The sequence below is a fragment of the Podarcis liolepis genome (genome assembly GCF_965112155.1).
Source record: "Podarcis liolepis genome assembly, chromosome: 2".
Taxonomy (NCBI): domain Eukaryota; kingdom Metazoa; phylum Chordata; class Lepidosauria; order Squamata; family Lacertidae; genus Podarcis; species Podarcis liolepis.
The window spans coordinates 19784359-19811256 of record NC_139555.1 but is presented as its reverse complement, the minus strand read 5'-3'; the positions used below and the strand labels follow the sequence as shown (position 1 = coordinate 19811256).

At 42.1% G+C, this 26898-nt stretch overlaps 1 protein-coding gene across 1 annotated transcript in view; it reads right to left on the bottom strand.

Annotated features, from left to right (window-relative positions):
* Window positions 1–761: 761 nt before the first annotated feature.
* DGKE (diacylglycerol kinase epsilon) overlaps window positions 762–26898 on the bottom strand; it is a 29641-nt gene continuing 3504 nt past the window's right edge. Inside the window, exons 3-12 of the mRNA XM_083490107.1 lie at window positions 20258–20417; window positions 19437–19556; window positions 16781–16924; window positions 15058–15215; window positions 12722–12773; window positions 11888–12001; window positions 11661–11732; window positions 9966–10093; window positions 9612–9723; window positions 762–8509 (exon numbers count right to left, since the gene is read on the bottom strand). Coding sequence (XP_083346233.1) covers window positions 8315–8509; window positions 9612–9723; window positions 9966–10093; window positions 11661–11732; window positions 11888–12001; window positions 12722–12773; window positions 15058–15215; window positions 16781–16924; window positions 19437–19556; window positions 20258–20417 — 1255 coding nt within the window. The 3' untranslated portion in view covers window positions 762–8314. The remainder of the gene's footprint in view (window positions 8510–9611; window positions 9724–9965; window positions 10094–11660; window positions 11733–11887; window positions 12002–12721; window positions 12774–15057; window positions 15216–16780; window positions 16925–19436; window positions 19557–20257; window positions 20418–26898) is intronic.

Sequence of the window (26898 nt, the reverse complement as noted above, 5' to 3'; positions counted from 1 at the left end):
AATTCAAAAGCATCAATTCTTTGGTGATCAGCCTTCTTTATGATCCAGCTCTCACTTCCATACATCACTACTGGGAAAACCATAGCTTTAACTATACAGACCTTTGTTGGTAAGGTTATGACCATTCTTAGTTCTTAAAAAAATACATTTGGGGGGGAGGCTCTCACAACAACCTTTTGGTATCACTGATCACAGCAGGGGACCTGTGAAGGCATCTGCATTTTGTTTTCAAAGGGGAATTTTTGCCTTCGGGTGCGGCCCACAAAAAACTTTGGAGAGCTTACATGCATCATATGGGCTGCAAGTTTAGTAACCCCTGCTTTAGGGACAGCGGAAGCAGCATTATACAGAGTCAGGCCATATGGCCCACTATTATTTCACCAGGGTTTCAGAAAGAAGTCTTTCCCATCCAATTTAGGGGTGCCCAAAGTTGAACTCAGCAACAACCACAGGCAAACTACATTGTCTGCCCTAAAGCCCTTGTTTAAAGTTTATGATCTACGTAATAAACCAATACCTCTTCTCTTTTCACTTGTGGCAAATTCCAGGCAGTAGGTTTACTTGTTTATTGCTGCAAAAGCAAAAAAGCATCACAGCACCCCAAAAGCAACCATTTATTGTGGCACCACTTTCATAGACCTGAGCCCACATAACATCAAATGTCACATGCTTCTTCTGTACTGACACAGGCCATTAATATTTTTGTTAACAGGTTGCTTGATTGGAAACCATTATTATTTAAATAAAGAGGGACTCAAACATTCGGTGCCAATCTTTTATTAACAGATGATGTAAACAAAACAAAACAAATTCAGATCAGCGTCTCACCAAAGAGCAGACAATACAGATTCAGATCCACACACATTTTCTTCTGTCTAAATTCACACAAGAGGAAAACAAACAAACAAATAAACAAACAAACAGACAGATTGATAGAAACACAAGGAAACCCGGCAGCTCTCCAAAGTATGAAAACAGGGTCCCTTAAAAAAAGAGGAGACAAGAGGTTTCTTTCTAGCACATCACCTGTGCAGCATCATGGAAAGGAAGATGTACAGAGAACTCTTAAAACCGATTCTGACGGCTTGTAGGACTTGGGAGCCGTGCAGGTTAAAATTCTGTTTCATAAATCACTTTGAATATTCTGAAGGATTGCCCTACGTCATCTTAGTACTTCTCACAACACTCCTTTAATACAGAATGGTATTCTCATCCCCACCTTATATAGAAGATAAGCAGAGGGAGAAAAGATGCCACCCAGCGAGTCCTGGGTGTCTCAGCTCAGACTCGGAGGCCTAGTTCCCACTGAGAGGAGCTGTTCCTGAACACTTCAGACTGAAGGCAGAAGGCTTCTTTCATGGAAAAAGATATTCATGCACATAGAAAGGAAAGGGGTTCTAGCCTAGCCTGCTCACAGGTACGTACAAAACTAGAATTGGTTCTCCCCCAATAGAAAATGATCCTTCTATGTAATCTGCCACCTGCAGTTCAGGAACATTTTGACTGCCTCACCTGTAACCTGTGAAAGCTAAGCATTAGTCACTTCCCTGATTCTGGATCTCTGGGATGTGATAAAGCGGAATCTCACTTAAACGCTGAAAACCCTAGAATGCCCACATGTAGGATAGCCGCCCCAAGCCCCCGAAAAGCAGGTCAGACGTTTAGAATAATTTACAACAGCTATACACTGCAGGGGCAACTCAGATGTGCTCACATGGAACAGCAGGTTTCTAAAATCAGAGTATGACCACCAGCCTGACATTTAAAAACCCCCAAAACACTCTTAAGCCACCCTTGTGAGACCGGTTTCCACCCAGGGGAAGGTGTGGTTGAGTTATCATTCCACCTAAGCTCTCAAAGCTCTTTGAGAGCGCACATTCAATGATGAACACATTCATGTTCCAACCACGTCTTGACAGCACCCATCCAAAGGGTACGATGTGGTTAAAAACAAGACATGTCATTTTACCTTTTCACCTTTCAGCTATGAGCTATCTGAGGGTTTCAGAGACCATTGAGACAGAGAGAGAGAAAGAGACCTACAACCACAACTGACTTATTAGGGATAGTTACTCTGGCTTAGAGAGAAACCCTACACATGCTAACTAAGAATTAAGCCCCATTAAAAAGAACAGAACTTCATTCCAGGTTGCAAAAATGTACCCTTACCTTAAAATTTTGGTATGTAAAAGAGTGATAGTCTGGCAGCCACAGCTATAAGCCGACTTCCCAGGTCAAGGGTTTATAATTGGGCTGTAATTCCCAGGTCAAGGGGCTATAATTGGAGGCTACATTCCAGCTTATTATAATTTAGAACTATAATAATATCACACCTATATCTACAATGTCGGTTAAAATGGGGGGGGGGCACCCTTTTATGGAAAGCAGTCTCCAGGAGTTAGTTGTGGAGAAGAGGACATGGTGAGAAGTGAGCAAACATAAGCAAGGATGTAGACTGTATCACAGGGAAGTGGAGACCTGTGGCCCTCTGAAAGCTGCTGGAATACAGCTTCCATCATCCCTGATCACTAGTCACATTGGGGGTGAAAGTCCAGCATCATTGGTATTTGCTTTGGCCACATAGTTGCTCTTTCCTCACTAGGAAGGACCCCAGACTAGGGTTTAACACATGCCCTTGAACTTTTGAAGGCCAGAACGACAGTTCTTTGGCTAGCATCTCTCTCTCTCAAAAGACATGCCATCAGAAACATGGGGTGTATCCCTGGAAAAGGCTGGTTAACTCCTCCATGCCTCTTCTACATAACCCCAGCTTGAAAGCACAATTCTGGCTATGCACAGACCATGGTGGGCAACAACCATCTCTCAGGAAGAAAGCGGAGCGATCGTGAGAGTGGAGGGAACTGCATGCACTATGCCAAGGGCACTGAGTTTCCAAAATAAGCAGTGTGCACACACAAGGCCTTGAAACACCATCCTTGCCCTATGAGCAGTCACCACTTGCATGCTCTAATTGCTTCTGCACGCCTTCTATGTTTCAACTAATTAACCTGAAGACAAATTCAAAGACAATCAAGTACAGTGGTTAGGGACTTTTGGTTGACGCAAACTGAACGTGCGGACAGCACGCACACCTTCTGAAAGATAGCACTCCCCCCCCCCCGCTCCGCGAGAAGGAAAGCATTGCAAGGTAGAATACCTCACGTTTAAAGACAGCCATTTTAGAAGCATGTGCATTTGGAAAAACAAAAGGACACAATCTAGAATGTAAATTCCTCAAGCAACATAAATTATATATATATAAAAAATACCTGAGAAAGATGCAGTGCTGGTACTGGAGAGCAAACAAACGAGAGATCTCATTTGCAACGGGGAATGACATGGCGAGACAGTTTGCACTCGAAAGGGAGCAGAATTTTTCTAAAATTTACCTGGCATAGCATAAACGGTTAACCTTTCAGAGGAACTCTTATAAAGGGCCACCGGGCTAAAACTCCCAGCGCCCCATCTGGAATGCTTACTCCAACTTGTGTGTTGGTATCACGCTGCTGAGAATTTTCCTGCCATCAACAGAAAGGGCAAAGGGAAGGAAATGCTTATTGTAAGGACACAAGGTAACTCGGCCTACATGCCACTTACAGAGACGGAAGAGGGGGGCTGTTATCTGCAACAGCGCTCACCCTGTCTATAACCAAAGCACACTGCTTCGCTCAGTGCATAAAAACTAATGCAGCAAATCTGAATCAGAAACAGCAGCTCCAAGGGGGCACCTCAAGTCTTCTTACCTGCAACAGGCTCCTCATTTGCATCAACACCCAAACACGCATCCCTGTGCTCAGATATCTGCTGGCTTCTCATTCTCTCGAATGAGGCACCCTGCGCATAAGCTGCTCTCTACATGCACCACAACACTAACTTCTGAATTTGAGTGCCTTCCAGCATTCGAAATGGCTAGAAATGCTCGGCACTTTCTCACAAGTGAGCTGTGAGGCTGGTACTCTGAACTTGTGGATCATTTGGGGGAATCCTCCCAAGTTCTGTGCAGCAGATTTACTTCTAACCAGTACACAGAGGACTCCTGGTTTTTGCCTCCCAGCTTTTTGCCTTGAGATGTGCCAGGGAAGTCACCATCACAACCAGCCCTAATTTCACTACAAATAAGATACAACCCATTTTTCCCCTCTTGGGGTGAGGGGTGGAAAGCTATGTAAAGTACTCAGACATAAGGTGGACTTTGACTTAAAAGTTAAAAGGGGACTATTTTAGCTGATGCAGACCATATAAGCTCAGACAACAGACAGATCTACGTTTCTCATTGGCCTAGGTTCTCACAATGACATTAAGCAGCAGATGATAAAAGATCATATCATACAAATTATTCTAAAAAGAATAAACTCGAAAACTATCCAGACATCAGTGCTTCAATCGCTTTATTTCAGTAGCAAAGTATTTCACACAATCCAACAATTTCCTTTAAAAAAAAACCTTCCTTAGAGAGTTCTAGAAAAGCAAGACCATGTGCGTCTGTTTGCTCTTCTGAGTCTTATCCCAAACCAGTTTGTAAAGTTCCACTAGCCAGGGAGCAGTAACTTTTAATTCATTTCACTCTTGCTAGTTAGAGAGGCTGAAGCTACTTAAGTATTGCCAATGGTTTTGGAGAACTTTGCTCCAGGATATTTACTATATACTCCCAGTGCCATGACAGAAACAAGGGGTGGCAATCTTCTTGGTAGCTGTTTCTGCCTTATCTCTAGTCGCTCATTAGAAGAAGGTTTGCACATTACAGCAGCCAAGGGCTTATCCATTCATCACACCATCCAGACAGCCACACATCCAAGTGGTCACTGCACCATAGCGGTGCAAAAAGCTGCCAGATAGGCAAATAGATCACCTGAATCAAATGGAACGTCTGTGTGATATGGGCATTCCACACAGCTTGCCACATCTTAATGCAATAACTGTTCATTCCAGGTTATAATAATTTTATTATTTGTACCCACCCATCTGACTGGGTTGTCCCAGCCACTCTGGGCGGTTAGTAGCAGCAGCAGCAGCAGATCAGGAAGTGTTAAACAACAACAGATTCTTACAAATCTAGTCATAATGTAAACTACTTGAGTGGGGAAACCACAGCTCATGTTAGAGCTGTAACTCAGTAGCTGAGCACCCCCTTTTGGATAACTGATCAACTGCACTGTTTGAGGGAGTTGCCATGTCCATTGAATTTTGTTCAAGATTCAGTAGTTTAAGTAATTAAAAAAAGAGCTGATATTTCCTCTCAAGGGTGTGTTCCCTAGCTGATTTACAGGAACAAATATTGAAACCAAACTGGAGCGTCACTTGAACACGCTAAAACCAGCTCACACACCCAACAGCCTGAGAAATCCTCTATTTGCAGTAGGCATGCCCTTGCACCTCTCACTGTTGTTTTGACGTAATGAGGAGTACAGGAATTAAGCATGGAAACAGGAGAGAGCGTGACAAATGTAAGATTTCACAAACTGGAGAAGCCTGCTTATAACTGCATCGTATAGTAGAAGGGCCCACCCCACCTGGAAGATTCCTGGTGGTCTGAGAATGCATCAACCAGAACGAGAGAGTGTTACAATCCTATCCTACAGAGCCCAACAGCCGCTCAGATTGGCCCCTTGATAGCTAGATGAATAGTACAATGGCACAGGAAGAAACTCAAAGCAGGAATGTCCTGGCAGTCCTGGCAGAATGAAGTGGTCCAGGTAACAGAAGAATAAAGGTGAAAGTGCGTTGCTACCTCTCCAAGGTGCTGAACTAATAATACATTCTTCAGTAGGAAACGGTAAAGCATATTCAGCAGATTCTTTCCGGAATCCACTTGCGGAAATGCCTACTACGTAAACACTAGGACACTCAAAATCAGAGCATAGCACTTACATAGGAATCATTCAAATAAATAAGAACAGAAATCAAATGGTTAGGTCTCTATTAACATCCACCTAGCAGCTCGGAATCTGTTTCTTGGTCAAGTGCTTTGAGGACACGGATAATGACTTTTCATATACCTCTTTGCTGTTCTTATCAGCTTAGAAGGTACACAAGAATTTGTAACAATTTTCAACGAGGTACAGGTGGTGATTGAAGGCCCCTTTTGTCTTCGTTGAGCAGTGATGTTCCCCATAGAACAGATTCTTAGACATGGTTATCAAGAGACTAGTGCCGACCAATAAGTCCTACAGCAATGATACCCCAGCCATGAAGTCCTGGCAATCACTGGCGTGTATTTCTCTCAATAACACAACTTACTCATTATGCATTGACGAGTATGCATTTGGGAACTGTCCTGTGCAACGGAAGACATACATGGAGTCAAATGGACCTTCAAGCACGCTGCTAACGCTACAAATAGCTTAAGAATACAACTAGTTGACCGTCAAAATCAGTCCAGTGAAAAAAGGTTTAACACAAAAACAAACACACAACCACCCTGACTTCAACGGATCATATTTGGTCTGTCAATTTACATAGTCTGCTCCAGCCCAAGACTATTAAACTGTATCACCAATATTGAAACTTGCCTGATTTCTAGACGTAATTTTCCTTTGCTCAAAATGAGCATGGGGGCACTCTTAATTTAAACTATACAAGCTAGTGTTTCTAAAACTTGTAATTATACTACACAAGTGAATAACGTGCATTACTAAACGGTCTCTTAGAAGTACTACCACACATACACATGGAGTTGGGAATCTTTCCTAAGGGGGAAAAGAATAATTCAGTGTTAAGACCAAGGGCATATTATGCCAGGAATGTATCCCTCCACAAGACTCACTGAAACAAGGAGGAATTTCTATCCTTGTACTACTTTGGTTTGTTTCAGTGGGATTTGTGAACAGCAAGAAAAAAACAAAAACGTACCTGTAACCTAAGCAGACTTGGAGTGTGCTTCCCAGTGGCAAGAGTGATTTCCACCAATTCCTGTTTCAATTTACAGCCCCCTGAAAATCTACTTTGGAAGGTTAGGGGGACACCCTTGAACGGTGAGGGGAAAAGAATTGAAACTTGCCTCCTCCTTTTTTTCCATCAGGAGTCCTTGCTGGATTGCAGTCCCTTCTGCAAACAGAAGGCAATTGGGGATTGGACTCGGAGATAGTGGATAATATGTTCTCATTTGAGTTCTTCTTTCAAAGTGGTCTGAACGGAATCAGTGCATCGTTCACAGGCTATTTAGGAATTCTCTGAAATTTAAAATTACAAGTACTGGGACTGTCAGTCAGGTGGAGAAGGTTTGGTTACTGAATTTTGCAAATCTGTTTCCCTGAAAACAAGACTACAGTTGCACTGGACAGTTTCATCTAGAATATTCGTTGCTATTGTCTTGTATAATTCAGGGATCTAACACATCATTTAATCTCTGATCAGCCAGTGAGGAAGGAAGCGTTACGTACTGGTCAAATGAATACTCTTCTTTGAAAACCAGAACCATAAGTATCTATCAGGTCTTGACTGGTTAGATAAGCAACTTACTGTTCAGGAACTCTCTCTGTTCATCACCTAAGAAGGTAATAATATCAAGTGCTGTGATATGCAATGGTTTTTAAATATCTATGAGGCCTAGCGACACTAAGTGCAAGTCAAATAACATCTGGTGCTGTGATTCTATTATTGAAAATGAAGCTAGTCATGGTCTGGTGCAGACATAACGCTTGCCCCATCGAGAGTATCCTGTGGTTCATCATACTTCACTCACGTGCAAATTCCCTATTCACTTTCATTTTCAAAGCTAACCACAGGCAGTGAAAACCCTGGTGCTGATACGACTTAGCATCAGGGTTGGCTCAAAGAAGGAGGAGGAGGGAAGGGAAGGGGGAATTCATGAGAAAAATGGGATGGAAAAGGAGAACTTGAGTCCACAGGGTTCTCAAGTGACCAGACAGGGGCCTATCAGCACTGAGCCAACATGTCCCCAAACGACATTTCTTCATGCTCTTCAGATCTACACAATTAGACATCACAGACACCAGCAGCTAGTCCATAGGACTATACACAAACTCTGAGAGAAAGCCTACAGAAGGCGGCATTCAGTCTGCAGAGCAGTCAGTGTAAAGTAACCATGAAAGTTCCCCCCCCCCCATCCGCTTCAGCTTGCTGCTATAAACCAGAGTAAAAGTGCTTGCTGAATTTAAGCCTGGTTCAGCTTTTATATATATCTATATCGCTATCTCACTAAAAGCATGGCTTAGTTACTCCTGTGCCAGTTGTAAGTACAGAGATTGGCATGGCGTTAAGAGGTTTACTGGAGACGGAATATCTAGTGCTAAGCTTTTCAGCCAAAGCCAAGCTGGAGTTACCATTTTTAGCATACCAAAAACCTGGCCCAGACCTAGGTATCTTCATCTGTCTGATCCTTGGCAAGTTCTTGTTCGGATATGCTGGACATGTCGTCGTCGTCTGTCTGTTCCCCTGAGTGATAGAGCATCAGCGCGTGCGTCTTGTGCGTAATGGTGACAGTGCAAGGGCCTTGTGCCCAGGGTTCTCCGTCCACCTGCATTGGCATCTTTGAATTCTTCAAGATTAACTGGAATTGGGAAGGTACGTAAAGAAAAAGAAGCAAAGTCAAACCACTGCAGAGACGGCAAAACCTGAAAGCCGTGTCAGGCCAGGCAACTGAACTAGGGGAGGATGCTTAATGTCTGTAGCAGATCAGCTCATAGCATTTATTAAATGGCAAGAGAAAGTTTGGGGGCAAAAAATAAACTTCACTGGCATTTAATGGGAAAAGAAGAGTTAAAAAGGGGGGCTTGAGGGGAGGAAGGAGGCAACTAGCCATTCAACTCAAGACTGTTTAGACTGGTGGAAAAAGGAGACTTCCTTGGCTCAAACCAGCAGGGCTACATACAGATAATGAAAGGGGATTCCTGTTTCCTTCCTTCCCTATTCTTCCTTTCATGCTACTTGAGCTTCTTTCACAACAGCAAAACCCACAGCATTTGTTAAAGGCCATTAGTGGTCCCCACCCCCTGAGACAAGGCAGGCTAGAAATCCACGAGTAAAATATATTTTGGATGTATTTTATGTTTTTAAGTTGAACTGCAACCTGCCCTAGCTTCTCCAGATGAAACGTGTGTCAAAAAATAGTAGAGTTAATAAACAAGTAAGCAACCACCCCATTTTTCAAATCATCCTCCAAGACTGTAGTTTATGGAGAGAGCATTTCCATATGTATGGTTCATGAGTTTCCTAGAATGTCACTTGAAACTGAACAGGTTGCTCTGAAGCCACTATTTGGGGTGTAACGCTACCAATGCCCCAGTAAAATTAAGTGGCACTAACTGCTGACTGCCTGCTACAGAAAAAAAAGTACCAGGCTGGTTAGCCAAAAGTTAACTAAGCCACCAGTCAAAAGTACATGCCTAGCACTTATTTTAAAGATACAATGCAGTCACACAGCATCCTCCTGAAGGTGCTCCTCTGTTTTGGTCAGTCTGTCCACACAACAGACTGAAGTGACTTTGGAATCCACAAGCTATGTGTGGCCCTCATAACAACCTGAGGATTAGCTTCCAGATGAAGATGGAGCCAAGGTACCTGCTGCTTGTACTTCCAGGCTCAGTGCCAGAAGGCTGGACCAAGAAGTGTGGAAAGCAGTCCTGGAGGCACACCCCAAAATGATCACCTACCCTCACAGTGTGGGCCTGTCCCAGCCGAATGGGATTTGCGAGCTTCACTTGAATCTGAGCGCAGTGAAAAGAGCCATTGACTCCGACAACTTCCAACAGCCCATCATCATGCCTAAGAGAAAGAAAAGGGGAGCTTCTTACCATTATAAGCACAACTTTAAACACGACTCGTCATAGAAGAACACTTCAGTCATACTGCTTCAAAATGTTTCTGCTGCTTCAGCAGTCCAGTATGCATGAAGCTGCAAAACAAGTCTACAAGTCCCCACAAAGTGAGCAAACCCCTGGATGCACGGGCCCCAAAACTTTTACCAAATGCACACAGATCATGTACAAAAGAGTATATAATCTTACCTTGCCGGAGGGTAAAGTTCATCCCCCATTCCTTCCCACAGTCTACAGCCGCCTCCCCAGTAGGCGATATTCAGAACTATGATGCCTTCCAAGCTGGGCAAATCAATTCTCTCTCCATCCAACTCTAGCTTTAAAAGAGATACAACAGATTGTTAGCAAGTTACATTGGCAAGAGAGAGGCGCCATCACCAACTCTTTGAAAGATTCCATCAACGGTGTCTCTGAAAATTTTTACACATCACTTCGGAAGACAGGTGAACTAATGCCAGTGTACTGGAAGAAGCAAAGATCGGCAGTGTCGAAGCGATGATTCTTCAACATCAACTTCGTTGGACTGGTCATGTTGTGTGGATGCCTGATGATTGTCTTCCAAAGCAACTATTCTATTCCGAACTTAAAAACGGAAAGCATAACGCTGGTGGTCAACAAAAGAGGTTCAAAGACTCTTTCAAGGCAAATCTTTAAAAATGTAATATAAACACTGAAAACTGGGAAACACTGGCCTGCGAGCGCTCCAATTGGAGAACAGCCTTTACCAAAGGTGTCGTGGACTTTGAAGACTCTCGAACTCAGGACGAAAGGGAGAAACGCGCTAAGAGGAAGGCACACTTGGCAAACCCTCACAGTGATCAGCTCCCGCCCAGAAATCTATGTCCCCACTGTGGAAGGATGTGTGGATCCAGAATCGGCCTCCACAGTCACTTACAGACTCACTTTAAAAATCATGTTTATGGAAGACAATCTTACTCACCTACAAGTGATTGCCAGAGAAGAAGAAAAGACATTGCCAAGAGCAAATTCAAAGCTAGACTTTTGGATATGTCAGGAAGGGACTCTAAGTGAGGCATGCTGCCATTTTACACAGAAGAGTTCTGAGGGTTTCAAGATAACCTCCTTTTTTTAGCTCAATAAAAGTGAGAAGACTATGGGGAGTGAGGCCAAGCCAAATAATCCCATTATTGTCTGAGGCCCACCACAAACCTCCGATTCCCATCTGCACAGAGGGTCAATCATTTTTGCTCTCCAAGAGCATTTTGGATTTCATAGAATCATAGAGTTGGAAGAGACCACAAGGGCCATCGAGTCCAACCCCCTGCCAAGCAGGAAACACCACCAGAGCACTCCTGACATATGGTTGTCAAGCCTCTGCTTAAAGACCTCCAAAGGAGGAGACTCCAACACAATCCTTGGCAGCAAATTCCACTGTCGAACAGCTCTTACTGTCAGGAAGTTCTTCCTAATGTTTAGGTGGAATCTTCTTTCTTGTAGTTTGGATCCATTGCTCCGTGTCCGCTTCTCTAGAGCAGCAGAAAACAACCTTTCTCCCTCCTCTATGTGACATCCTTTTATATATTTGAACATGGCTATCATATCACCCCTCTATTCTGACCAGAGCAGAATACAGTGGCACTATTACTTCCCTTGATCTAGATGCTATACTCCTATTGATGCAGCCCAGAATTGCATTGGCTTTTTTAGCTGCAGCGTCACACTGTTGGCTCATGTCAAGTTTGTGGTCAACCAAGACTCCTAGATCCTTTTCACATGTACTGCTCTCAAGCCAGGTGTCACCCATCTTGTATTTGTGCCTCTCATTTTTTTTGCCCAAGTGCAAAAAAAACTCTGAGATGGTTTCTCTGCCCAGCTCTACTGCAAAATGAATTAAGTATGAAGAGGAGCAAACAACCATCTTACCTCAATCTTTTTGTTCAAATCCTTACACTCCTGTACTAAGCAATCTTTGGTCCCATAGAAAAAATATACTGCCTGCAAAGAAAGAAAGACTGTTGTGAAAAAGAAAGCCTGTACACAGAGGAGCTTTTACTTTTGCTACCACAACTTCTTTTGGAGATTTTTTAAATTAAATGTTAGGGTTCTGAAAAGGTAAGTATTAAAACAAGCTTTGGTTTTACCCGACATACCTTGTTAATAATCCTACTGGAAAAGAGAGAGGGAGACTTTTCACGATGGGCGTGGAAGTTTAAAGCCATGAGGGCATCTGGACCTGTGGAAAAGTAGTTGTTCATTGTGAAGACCTGCAAGAAGAGGGAGAAGCATTAACAGTTTTAGCACTTGGCTGTTGTGAATCCTGATCTTCCTCAGAAGTAGATCCCACTCATAAAACTGTTGCTTTAACAGATTTACTTTATTTTTTTATAGTTTTCTATGTTCGTAGAAAAATTTATACAGTGGATGTCAAACTTAATCCATTCCAGGAGTCCGTTTGACTCCCAGAACCATTCAGAAATCAAGATGTGGCTTCTGATTGGCTGTAGGAGCTTCCTGCACTCAATTGGAAGCCACGTCAGATGTTTGGTTTCCGAAAAACGTCTGCAAACTGAACACTCACTTCCAGGTTTGCGGTGTTCGGGAGCTGATTTGTTTGGGAGCCAAGCCATTCAACAACCAAGGTACCACTGTACAATGTGATTTAGGCAGCTGTCCGAACTCCTGATCCACTCACTGGAGGGTGGTAGTATATGGAACAGAAGTCTCCCTTCACACAGCCCAATGCAGTCCCACCCCTGGAGGGTATAACTAAGCTGAACCCAGAGGTCCTGAGGAACCATGATTGATGGAGCAGCAGCTTACTGGATCCACAATTTAACTAGTCCTCTATTCTTTCCAAAAATCCCAGCAACCCATAGGACCAAGATGTTTCAGTGCCAGAAGGTGTCCATTGGTGACCAAGCAGCACTTTTTGTCCCCCCCAGGCTTAGAGCGATTAAATACATGCACACATTTCCAAATCGTACCTTAAGCTTCCTTAAGTTGTAGTATCCTTTGTTTGTTACCTGAACCTTCCACCTACAGAAGGGGAGAAAAGGCGCAGATTGTACATTTTTGTTTGCATTTCAAAGTCAAATTCTCAAGCATGTGGGCATGTTCAGGGATGCAGGAGAGGATATATTGTTTAATGATATCTTTCCTAACTTGCGTTAGCAAGTTCTATATCTTAGCAGAGTAACATTCCCCTTTAAATGCACAGCAGTTTGCTTGTTTTAGGCTCGTCTGAGCCTCCCAATATAAGATTCCTGGTAAGATCCCTTCTACTCCCTCATAAAAAGAACAGACACAACAGCCTTATTAAAGTCAATATAAAAGTAGTTTACTCACAGTCATTCAGTTCACAGTTGGATCCCTGAAGGCAGACTTAGGTTACAAAACTATATACACATGTGGAACTATCCCATAAGGGAGTTAGTGCCTAAGTGACTGTGAACAGGTAGTCACTTCTGCAAACACATGGAAAAGCAAAATGGAGAAGAGAGCAAAAGAAGGAGCTGTGCCCAGGTTAGGCGACACACACACACACACGCCTCGAGTCACATGCAGAGGAAGTTTGTCACAGCTCAGGAGGAAACAGGAAGTTTTCTCCTGGCTGGAACAAAGCATTCCCTAGCATGTCCACTCTAGGAATGTTGTACTTGACTGCTATGGGTTCCACATCCCACAAAACAAGCCTCAGACGGCATGTCAAAATGCCAAATAAAGGAACATGCAACGTGGCAGAGATGGCAACTTGGCTCTACTTGCCTGACACGTTGAAACTGACATTAGGAAAAAAATAAAACAACCCCTTTTGAACATTATGCTTTTAGGAATCATGACAGTGGCTGAGCAAGTCCTTCAAGATAAGGCTTCAGGACCAGGGCTGCAATCCAAACCCAACTTAATTTGAAGCAAGTCCTACTGCTTTCAAGACATGTGTAGGACTGTGCTGTAACTGTGTTCATCGTGCCTGCATATAAGTGGGGTTAGGCTAGCCTTTCTTCGTCGGAAACAAGGTATCCTGGAGCACAACCCTTATTTACAAAAAAATTCTATTTAAGACATTATAGAAATGGACAACATTACCACATCAATCCCTCAAAGGACAAGGAAAACCCACATTTATACACAGTGTGATGGACAACATCATTATTTTGCAGCTTTTTCTTCCCCTCCTGGAACTAACTGTGCTCAGCTACCTACATGAGAATGACCATTTTCCACCACTAGTGCAAACCTCTTGAACCATGGTCCTACAACGTTCTTTGGGCAATTTTCCAAAAAAAGCTCAAACAACTTGTTGCGTCTGGATTTTTACTTCTTGAAATATGGCAACCCTATTCTAGACTGTAACAGCCACAAAGAAACATGGGTTCTGCCTTAGTACATATTGTGGTTTTTAAAAAACCCTCTATTGAGTATAGGTCATCTTGAGGGTCCTGTTGTGTGTACAAGTTACTTTAGCTAAATCTATGTGTGTGTGTGTGTATGAAGGCTGCAGTGCACATCTATTTTGCACCAATGTATGCACGGTGCTTACCATGGAGCAAATGGGCATGGTAGCATTTCCTACGAATGGAAGGTGCATGTTGCCAAACACAAAATGACCCCTGGATATTTCAGTCGGTTGAGCATGAGACTCTTAATCTCAGGGTCGTGGATTTTGAGCCCCAAACTGGGCAAGGTTCCTGCATTGCAGGGGGGTGGACTGGACCATTAGCCTTGGGGTCCCTTTCCAACTCTACAATTCTGTGATTCCATTTAGAGACTACCTAACATCCCAAAGCCTCGAAAGCGTGTACAAGAGAACAAATTTTATATAAAGAAATAAATACAGCTAGCATATGCCATGGGGCCCCCAGTACCTAAACCCATTGAAATCCTGCTGCAGTTTTATAAACTGGGAATGCTCCGCTTGTACTTGCCTGCATTTGGATTAAAAATGAGACATTCAGTTTCTGCAAAGCAGCTTATTGAAGGGCTCCCTGATCTCTAATCACCATGAGCTTTGCTTCCATGTACAGCTGCTTCCTATGTGACCTCTAACCATTTCCCCCTTCTAATTGGACTGCCCTCCCCACTCACTCCTGGGTTTAATCTTTTTTGGTTAAATTAAATTAATCATAACTACTCACACCACTAAAACATTTCAAACTAGATATGATTCAGGCAGGCATTGAAACAGAGCTGTAGCAATGCACAGAACTGAGGACAGATGTCAGAACTCAATGTATCAGTTCCCCTATAGTGATATTTTAGAGAGGTTAGAGGGTGGGAGGAACAAGCAAGGATCTTAGAGATGGCTTGCTTGGAAGCTCACCTATCCAGCTTGATTCCATCAGCATCCATCACGTTGCGCAGAATCTGCTCCACGGGGATCTCTCCGGCATAGCCAGCCCCCCAGCCCAGTGTATTCGACAGATCATTTCCCGTTCCCAAGGGTAAGATTGCAACCTGTGGGATGTAGCGCTCTTGGCCCTGCCAAACAGAAATATTGATTCAGCATTAAGGCTCTTGATTTTACATGGTTGGCAACTTCTCAAATTTAATCCCAGAATATAAAAGACTGCCTAAAAACACCATTAACTGGAAATCAGGTTCAAAAATTACTATTCAATGTTACAGGTGGAAGGCTAAAGAGAGCAGATGTCAAAATTATAATACTAATCAAAGGAAAGGGTATGTAACTTTCCTCTTCTCTACCTTTAAATTTTAGATACCAACAAATAGAGAGAGACCAGACCGGAATAATAATAATAATAATAATAATAATAATAATAATAATAATAAAGGATGGGAGCCTGAAATCAGCTGCTTGTAAGAAACCTATATAAACAGGGATTCTCAAATGGAAAAACGGGGTTCCTTGGGGTGTCTGCAACCTGCTTCCAAAGCTATGATAGTCTTTGAGGTGGGGAAAACAAGTGAAGTATTATAACCACCTTTGAGATCAGTTACATTGGAACTGATCACCCGACAATAACGCCCAACAAAACATCCTTTTCAGTCACGAAAAAGGTAATTGTCACAAAATAAAAACAATGCCCTAAAAAAAAAAAGCAGAACTAAAACCACACCAGCGACCAAATGCACCTAAAAGCAGGCAGTTCTTTGTTGGAAAAAATCAAGCAGTAGCAAAATTTGCAGTAGTGAAGAATGAAACAGGAAAAATGACAGGGGGCCATTTTGGGAAACTGTGTGTTAGAAGCACAGAGCAAGGGTTGTGGAACAATTAAATGTGCCCATGCACAACATATGGGTGGGGAGAGAGGAGGGCTGACTACTTATGGCACCTTTGCCAATGATCTATGACAGTCCTATTTAGAAATATGAAAAGGTAGCCTTCATAAAATCTCTCCGGAATAAGCACTTTTCACTTATTTTTAATGAATTCATTTATAATTTTATGATCTTATAAATGGCCTTTGTGCCATTAAAGGTTTGGAGAAATCCAAGGCTATGCCTTGCTGAGAACATTCTCTCCCCCCCCCCCAATAAAAGATTTAAATGGTACTCCTGGTAAAAAGGAAAAAAAGAGGCAGATTAAAGTTACTCTGGGAGCATATAGTAAAGTGATGACATGGGTTGTTTGGCCTGCAGTACTGGGTCAGGTAGGGACGCGGGTGGCGCTGTGGGTTAAGCCACTGAGCCTAGGACTTGCCGATCAGAAGGTCGGCGGTTCAAATCCCCGTGACGGGGTGAGCTCCCGTTGCTCGGTCCCTGCTCCTGCCAACCTAGCAGTTCGAAAGCACGTCAAAGTGCAAGTAGATAAATAGATACCGCTCCGGCAGGAAGGTAAACGGCTTTTCCGTGTGCTGCTCTGGTTCGCCAGAGCAGAACTTAGTCATGCTGGCCACATGACCCGGAAGCTGTACGCCGGCTCCCTTAGCCAATAAAGCGAGATGAGCGCCGCAAGCCCAGAGTCGGCCACGACTGGACCTAATGGTCAGGGGTCCCTTTACCTTTACTGGGTCAGGTGAACCTGGCACAGATGGGAGTGCGAAGAAATCAGTGGGTTGCCAAGTCACTTTGGGACACCATACCTTGATCTTCATGTCATCAATCGCATCCAAGACCCATCCCACGGTGCCATCTCCACCACAGACAAGTACTCTAGCAGAATTGCAAGGCAACCAAGTGCAGAGCTGCAGTGCTTTTGCAGGTGTTGTTTTGGTTAGTTCAAAAATCTGGAAATTAAATAGAATTTATTTGTTTACCGGCAAGGATTTATAAACCACCAAACATACAAAATATCAGAGCGGTATACCTTTTAAGACTTGAAATCAGATACAAAATAAGAGACAGGTTTATTATTATTATTTTGTACCTTTTAAAAAGGAGCTTATTCCTAAAATGGCAGTCAGAAATATTTTACTTCACAGGTCAAATATTGTCACTATGATAAGAAAGCAAACAGCAAAACGATGCACTGATACACTACAATCTAATTGTGCCTAAAGAGAATTTCCATCTATATAGCGATGATTTTCTGCCTTGTCTTTACAAGCGAGATAAGATATTATTGAATACGTTAGGTGTGTTATGCTTTGAGGCTATTTGCGACACAGCCTGTTTGCACAGAGAATTTCAAAAGCCTGGCTCCCCTAGATTTAAAAACTCATTTGAGATTTGGGAGGAAGAGAACTAAAAAAACTAAACAGGAAACTTAAGGAACAAAAGGCTCCTGTCATAGCATCCGGTGCCATTGCCCAGTTGAGTTCAAGGCACAAAACGTAGGGAGAACGCTGCAAGTGTTTCCAAAAGCAAGTGGGTTATTTTAGTGCGGCTTTGAAACAAACAACGAAGAAAGAAAATACACAACGCAGAGAGAGGGAAAAAACCAGCACCCATTCCTCCTCCTCCTCCTCTAAAAACACACTTAACATTCCTGACCAATTTAAAACGGAGAAACAAGAAGGGGCTTTCTCCATGTGCAGTGTAACCACAGTGCAAAAGGCTTGCACAAAACAACTGTGCAGTGTCCAATCTGTAAGAGTAAACACAACAATGTGCTGCGCTCTTTTTTTCGTAGGAGATACGTTTGCTGCCGTGTAGCACATTTGATTAAATCCTGCTGTGCACACAGCCTGATCAGCAGGAAAGCACAGGAACTCCATAACAACTGGCAACGGAAGGTCACAAAACAGTACAACACGTTTAAGGGGAGGGAGTCGTTGTGTTGCCCCTGGCCACAAATGATAACCAAGGACCACCCTATGTCCACAGAACCAATTCAACAGATCAAGACAGGGCTGCCATATGCCTGGGATTTCCCAGATATTACCAGGATTTCAAAGGTGGAAGCGACGTCCTGGGCGGGGATTTCCGGAAGGCAGCAGTTTATCCTGGATATTCAGCAAGTAAACTGGACAATCTGGGTGGTTTTTTGTTGCATTTCCATTAAAAAAAGCTCAGTAATTTTGGGCTCTTCCTAAAAAAAGGGTGTCCTGGTTTTTACTTTTTGAAATATGGCAAGCCTAATTAAGACTCAGGTCAGAAGATGGTGTATGCTCTGTGAATATGTACATCCTGTGAATTTTGTCCATCTTTGGATAGAAAGTGTCTACCTTCCCGCACAAGCCCCATCCTGTTTACCTTTTCCTTGTCTTGAAGCAGAAGCCTAAGAACCCAAGGAATGGTTTTAAGGCACCTGCAGTTTTTGCAGCAAAAGCCTTAAGACAAAACAGCTTAGAAAGTGTGTTTGTGTGAGGGTTATGCAGAATCGTTTGTGGCTACTTGATGTACTAAAAGTAAGAAGGGGGAAAGGAATCTTTTCAGAGATCCTCTTTCTTCACACATTCTAAGGTCAAGCCCAGCCAACAAAAAATTCCTTCTAGAGAACTCTGGCTTAAGCTGGCAGAAGAGAGGGGAGATGTAAATGTTCACCTGCACAGCAGTGCATGGTTGCTGTTTTTTGTAAACAAGTGCCAGGGTTTTTTTTTTCTGGGGAAGTCGGGTAAGAAGGATTCTATGTCTTGTGTTTGGTCATTTACAATTTGTGAAAAGGAATCTGTAATGAAAGGCTCATATGCAATGATACATACGCACACCCGTAATTTCCCATGCCCATTTCAAGTTGCATCAAGATTTTTTAAAGATTAAACTCTAAACATTTTCTTCCTATGACCCAAACCCGAGTTTCCATTTTCTTTAAGTAGAACTTCCAGTTGTTGTTTTTAAAGCCACACATATACAGCAAAATTCGTTGCTAAAAAAGCTGTAGGCTAAAACTTTTGTGAATTGATTTGCAAGGCTGCAGTACTACTTCAGGAAGATCAGGCTTATCAAAACACACTTTAAGCTTAGTTCTAAAACATGACAACAGGGCTTTCCTGAGCAAACAAGCAGGCTATAATTATTATAACTATGGTCTTGTCTTGCTGTTCCTTCAAGCAGCTAAGTAGTAGGGCATTTTCCCTTCCTTTTAAACTTGTCATGGGGTAGATTTAGGCTGAGACAGTAACCAGCCCAAGATGTTTCCTCGGTTCTAGTGTGACACTCTAACCACTACACTATGCTGTCCTGTGCATGTTTTTCTAAATCTTACTGTGTTCAGTGGGGCTTACTCCCTAGAAAGCATGTTTGGGATTGTACCCTGAGGGTCTTTAACATAATGTGTTTAAAATATATCATTCCCCCCCCCCCCAGCAATAAGATTGATTCAACAATAAAACCATTTCAATGAATGAATACAATTACCTGAATTGGGTTTAGTAACATCTTAAATTGCCCAAGCAATGTTTCCCCCATATTGTTTCCACTCCGAGTATTAGCCAGAATGATTAGGGGAGTCCAGTTTTTCCCACAGGAGGCAGCTAGCTGCAGAACAGAAAGAAACAAGTAAGTATTTGCATGCCGATCTGTGTGATGAAGCAGATAAAAAGCACTCGGTTCTTTCCCTTCTTATTTCATTGTTGGGTAACTAACTGAAACTATGAAAGAGAGACTGAACCCTTTAGAATAATATTTCAGAAAAAAGCTACAGCAAAATAAACAGCTTTGCAGTTTAGACAAAACGCTACTTTTTTCACTTCCAAACAATTTTTAAGGGCTAAATCACATAAGCTAATTTGTGTGTCTGTATTTTATGCAAATTTAATGCAAACTTTATGCCAGTGACATCTTCAAAGGATCAACAGCTCCTACAGCATGGAAGAACTCCGTGAGATTATTACCTAATCCTTCAGATGGAATGGAGCCACGAACATTGGGTTAGCATGGTTTATCTGGAATAAAGAGCATACCAACCGCTCCTGCTTTGCTGCCCCTTACCACTGTACTAGCAAAATATTATATTATGTACAAAGCAGTGTTTGTAATTTGTTGCCCTCTATCAAACCATGGCCAGCAAGTCAGCAGCAGACAGAGAGGAACAAACAACACTCCCTGGTTGGGGTGTAAAGGGGAAACCATGGTTTCCTGGTTTTTCTTTTTTAATTCCCACTTGCACGATGTTCTCCTCCATCCTATGAAGGGCTATAGGTTCCCCATCTCTGATGTAGCTCTAGAGCAGGGATTACCTTGCCATAGTCCACTCTTTTGTCTTTTCGCATCTGACTGACGTTGAATAAGTAATATGGAGGAATAATTAAGTTGCGAAATTCTCCTAGCTCACACGTCCCGTTCTTCAAAGCGCTCTGCATACATTCATCGTGTACGGTTTGCTGACACCACACACACCTGAAAAGAAAATAATGAGGTTGACTGAACTCAAGCAACTGTTTTTTGTTTTTGTGTCGCCAGGCAGCTGCTGAGAAAGACATTTTTAACAGGCTCAAGAAGAAAAGTGGGTAGGGCCACTGTTTGAATGGTGCAATCATCAAATAAGAAAATCTCTGCTGCCTCCTTATTTCTCTCAACTCACGAGTTGTTACATGGATTTTGAAGGATGAAACAAGTATAGTGGTACCTTGGTTTACAATCATAATCCGTTCTGGAGGTCTGTTTGTAAACCAAAACAGGTTATACCCAAGGCGCATTTTCACCAATGAGACCCCCAATTTTTTTTTGTTGGTAATCCCCCCCAAAATAGGTTGTAATCCAAAAAAAGTTGCAAACTGGGATATGCACTTCTGGGTTTGACGTGTTTGTAATCCAAAACGTATGCAAACCAAGACGTATGCAAGACGTACCGATCTTCCACAACTCTTTCAGAAAAATGTCCTCCATATGTCTATACAGTCTCACCCTCTCTCTCATAGATAGACAGATATAGATATATGGATAGATAGTTTTCAGTTACAATAATCCAATAAAAGCCTCATTGTCAATACCAAATTATGATACCAAATTATAACTACAATTGTTCAGATGCCAAATTATATTATTTTGTTGCTCCCCCCCGTATGCTAGAATTGATGATTTGATAATTTACTTTAGCTTTGCATTCCCAAAATTTATAAATTCCAATTGCACACCAGTCAGAATCCATACGTCTATACAGTCTCTAAATTCAAGTTGTTGTTTATAACAGAAAATGAGAAGACCAGACGGGGGAGTTTGTATGACCAACTTTTTAATGTTCTGGGTTTTATCCCATGCTGCTGTTCCACTAGCACTTGCAGATTTCCAATTGAGCAACAGAACTCCCTGCTCCTCTCACCAGCAATCCCCTCCCTCAAAATCTGCTCCAGAGGGTTGGGGAACATTTTGGGCGCTTATGGGGAGTGTAGGGGATTCCCTATCATGTGAGTGGAGCTCCACTTGCATAGTATTTGCTACAACACTCAGACAATTTGCCTGTTTTATTATTTTTTGCAGCCCCTATTTTCTATTTTAAACCATTAGCCACCTATGAGTCAAAAAAGTTGTATATAAATGCAGTAAACAATCAAGTCTAAAGGGCAAAAAGCCCCAATATACCAGAGACCCGTTTCCCCCACCTCCACATTATTCTCTCTGAGGCCCCCCCACTTTAAGGATGCATGCCAGATTCAGCCAGCAAGGACATATATAAAAGCACTCACAGCATTTTCCACCAGTTACAAAACACTCTCTCACTAAAGACAAGCCCAAGTCAAATCCTGAGCACTGGGTGGAAGCACTACAAGATCTACGTTTCTGAGTTTGTCTCGGGGTTCAGGGGAAAGTAGGGAAAGTTCAGTGCATATTCAATTTTATTCTATTTTTACTGGATTTTTTTAAAAAATGATTTTTATTACTATGTAATGAACACTATAAAAATGAACATCAAAAAACCAACAAGCATGTAAGCTGTATAAACAGAAAGGCTTACATAGTAATCTCTAGCAATAGTCAAGCTATTAAAAAAAATCTACATACCAACTCTGTGCCTTTAAACTGGAATAACAAAATGCGTACAGTGATACCGCTGGTTACGTACTTAATTCGTTCCGGAGGTCCGTTCTTAACCTGAAACTGTTCTTAACCTGAAGCACCACTTTAGCTAATGGGGCCTCCTGCTGCCGCCACGACACCGGAGCATGATTTCTGTTCTCATCCTGAAGAAAAATTCTTAACCCAAGGTACTATTTCTGGGTTAGCGGAGTCTGTAACCTGAAGCATATGTAACCTGAAGTGTATGTAACCCGAGGTACCACAGTATTGGTATAGCTACCATAAAAAGATACCCATGGTGAGTGGTATCCCAATAAGTTTTACTCAGAGTAAACCTACAGGGCCAGATTCAACTAAACAGCTGTGCTAGCATGAGCCGGTAATAGGACTCTCATGAGTGCTGAGAGGCTTTCCCCACAATTCTGTGCCCGTGCTTGAAACTCCCATTGTTCTGGGTGCATTTTGCAACTGGGGATTTCATTAGTGTGACCCGTTTCTGAGCTCTGGGCGCAGTACTGCACCTAAGATTTTGGATTAAAACTGCAGAGTGAAAGGAAAGGAGGATCTTTTTCTGCCTCCCCACTTCCAGCTACTGGAAGACTGGAGAAGAGGCCGTCTTAAGAATATGAGGGGGGTAGACAGGGGAAGGACTAAGGCCACGTAGACAGGGGAAGGACTAAGGCCACGTAGAATATTTTAGCCGCAGTTCATTCATTTTCAGCTGTGTATTCCTGTTATTAAAAAAGCGTGCCTGGACCTTCCATTGTTGCGCCCATAACCTAGGTTTAAGGTGTCATTTAACTCCTAGCTTTCGTATCTCAGTTTCTAACACTGTTCCCTGCCCCCCAAATCAGCTTGGGGGACACGGGGGTTCAGGAAAACCCCCAGAACAGTGCATTGGGGTAGAGTCTTGCACTGATGGAAAACCTGTAATAGTGCAATGCTGGAATTCCACCCTCTGAAATTAATGGTCCTAACTTAGCCACGGTCATGAATTTGAATAGGTCTACTAGCATACCACCCTACATCACAACAGGTGTGATCAGCACTTCCACTTGACCAAAGTCTTTCACTCCCTGATCCACCTGGAAAATGCACACGATCCTGGGTCTGTCAGCGGTGCTGCCAAGCCACGTTTTGTATAGAGATGGATGGCTATAATCTCCTAAAGAACTGCCAGGACCAACAAATAATAATTTCAGTGCAGATGTCCACTATGACCAGGAAGCAATGCTGCCTGTTCCCATGTTAATAAAGGCACATCTACAAAAAGGATGAAAGAGACTAGCCATAAAAATCCTCCCCTGTGAAGGGAGGGGGGGGACATATTAATGCCTTGGATGTTCTTCCTGGAAAAGGTACACAACGTACTCTGGTACAAACTTATTAATATTAAACATTGTAAAATACTACATAGTAGGGATTCATTGAGGATAGGAGTGAATGAGGTCCTTAATGCACACTAAACAGACTAAGCTATTAAGAGGACATTTAACTCAAGCTTGGCTAAAAGCTTGAGAGGCAGTTTGGCCCGGTAACTTAAAAACCACAAGGTGAAAAAAGCACTCAAAACTCCAAAAGAAACAATTCCTAGAATCAACTATGTTGTTCCCTCCAAGCGCCAGATCAGCAATATAAGACCCACCAGGTGAACAGGGCACCTTTATGGGCCTTACCATCTGCTGCCAGAATTTAGAAAGAGATGTATGCTTCAGCTCAAAAGAAAAGAATTTTATAGCCCTCACCGTCGCAGGGGAGTTGTGATGTCACCTTGAGAGTCCTTAGTTGGAACGGTGACCCAAAATACTTTCTGAACAAACAGAAAGGAAAAAGTGACTAAAGAACCCAAGCGCATTATGTCGATGGCACTGAGATGCTCGAGTAAAAAAGGCAATTAAATGCACTGCATTTTAACGTACTATTGTTTCAGCCATTTCATTTGCCTGGAACAATTAGCCCCTGCCAGATGGCAAACTACCTGCCTCTCTCATCCCACCTCTCTCTGGCACTTACACTTCCCTGGCCAGGAAAAAAGCTTGCATTTCTCTCCGCTTCCTGATTGTTGAACTCAACTGTGCCAGAAGGCAGGGATTAAAACATATGCATCTGTTATGCAATCAAGACCTGGGCTTGATTCGGAGGGTGTGTGTGTGAGTGAGACTGGAGCAGGGTGGATAAAAATCAATGATTTTTTTAAATAAATAAATAAATAAAAATCTGATTTTTTAAAATTTAAATCAGATTTTTAAAATAAAATGCTTTTGGAGGAAAAATATTTCTAAAGATAGTTTTCTATTTAAGTTACATTATAGTCCAAAGGCTATTCATCAGGAAATAAGGATTTGTTTTAAGTTTTTCATGTGTACTAAAACTCAGTCTGTTTTTTTAAAAAAGAAATTGTTTAACCACATCAGTTAACAAACATGGATACATATGCTATAATGTTATTCTTTTAGTTAAATAAATTGTTTAAATCGTTACAAATGATTCTTTTTCTCCTTCCAATAAAGTACAGCAGAAAAGTTGTCCAAATATAAACAGTTAACTTATTAAACCTCACAATAATTTCATCATTATCTGTCTATGTATTTCTAACAGTATAACCAAATCAGTAATTTTTGATATAAGTGTAAAAACTACTCTGAAAATTTATTATTCCAAAAAAGAAATCTTCATCTGGTTGTAAATATTAAGATTATACCAGCAAGAATGAGTTTTTCTGTAAAAATAATGATTTAAATCACATGTCTTACTGACTAGTGATTTAAATCATGATTTAAATCAATTTGATTTAAATCAAATCCACCCTGGACTGGAGGCAGGCAAGAAACTGGGGGGAAATGAAGAAATGAGAATTGTGAAGCACTTTTGCTACAACAATCTTTTAAACATCTCTTTGCCACAGTTAAGAAAACTTCATGCTGAGCAGGGAAATGCACACACATTTGTCTGTGTGCGAGGATTCTGACCCACTCAACTGCTACAGAGATGTTCATGCTGGGTTAGGGTTAGGTGGGAAGAAAAGCTAAACTTCAGAAAGAGGAGATGCGTTCAGGATGTTTGCAAAACACTGCCCTAGGTTCTATATATTCCAGATTCTGAAAGTGCACTACTCAAGCAAGACCAAGATCCTAGGAAATAACTTTGAGAGTGATGCATATTATGGCCAATGACAGTGGTTTCCAAACTTTTTTCAAAGAGGGCCAGATTTGATGAAGTGAAGGGCCGACCAAAGTTGACCTTTTTTTTAGGATTGAAGTTCTTGAGCTTTTTTATGATTTTACCCCAAAGTTGTTGACCTTTTTTAGGGTTGGAGTTGTTGAGCTTCTTTTAGGATTGATTTTTTTTTAGAATTTTACCCCAGGAAATAAACTGCCACAGGAGCCGGATTAAACTGACCAGTGGGCCAGATTAGGCCCCCGAAATGGACTTTGGACATGCCTGGCCTATGATAACTGGACAAGAGGTGGGATTCTCACTCTTACTATTCAGAGAGCAGATTGAAAAAGCCCTGGACACTATATATAGGACTCTGTGTGCTAATCCAATTCTAAACTAGAACAGCAGTTGTATACTCTATAGAGCAAGACACAGTGGATAAGAACCTCATGTTCCACTCATAAACCTTCACTCTGATTTTAGCACACAGGTGCCAAATTATTGCACAAGAACTTGCATGTATTAATGTCCAATTAATGTATGACTCGTTACAAAGCTCTTAATGCTTTAAAATTTCAGCTACAGTTTTGCCTAGGGGCCTATTTCCAAGGCCAAGGCTCAGTTACGCAACATCACTGAATAAATAAAACAGAGCCTTTGAGCATGTGCAGACAACCATTTGCTCACCATTGATGAATATTAATCACCAGCTTGTTCCCTTGCAATTGGGATTAGGGACTGGGCTTCCACACTAGTTGGGGTGGTTTACATCCCAGGATTTCTGCCTTTGGTATTTTTCACGCAGCAATCTAATCCAAAGATGTGTTTCAGTTGCATCAGAAGAATCATACTTTCAGTTACACTGCCCTTGGGCACATCGGTTCTCACTCAACTCATCACTAAATGTGAGAAAACATGAGAGGCTTTCCCACCCACTTTTGGCTTCAGGTAAGTTTCCAAGAGGAGGGTTGTCAAGAAAAGCCAGAGGAAAAAGCTGTCATGTGCCTGTCACATTCCCTATAGCAAAGATGGGGAATACTTGGTTCTTTCAGGTTGTGATGGACTACAACTCCCATAATCTCTGACAATAGGCTGCACCATCCAAACGAAGAGATAAGATGATGCTTTGTAAACACACTTGCTGTACTTACATACAACGCATAGATGACTCTAGAATTCTACTAAGTAATTATTTTGGTTTGATTTATCCGTAATCCTTATCCCACTAGGCTGGCTTGGCTGACTAAGCTAAAAGACCATAAAAAGCGTTACTAGCCAACCAATGTACACCTATAAGAAAGTATTTGCTCATCACAAGCAACCAGGGGTGTGGGGCCTTTCAAGCTTTCATTAGGCCAGCTTGTGGAATAAAGAGAATGAATACCTTCCCTTCCTGTTTTAATATATATATTTCTATCTCTTTAACCTACTAAAATGGACTCTTGTGTACTTTTAGTATTAAATTAAATGCCTAAGCCAGTAAGAACAGGTTGTACTGCTCTCCAGGAGACGGAAGCTGTAAAGTTGAAAAGCGTTCACTAAGAACACCTCTCTACTTGGCCTACTTTCTTTGTAGTCTTTGGAAATACGGTAAATCATAGCTTCATTCAGCAGGGTACAGAGATCACAGATAAGAGTACTCATCACCTTGTTCATGGAAAGTTAGAGGTAGCCTGTGAACACAATGAGAAAATGCAGAGCACAT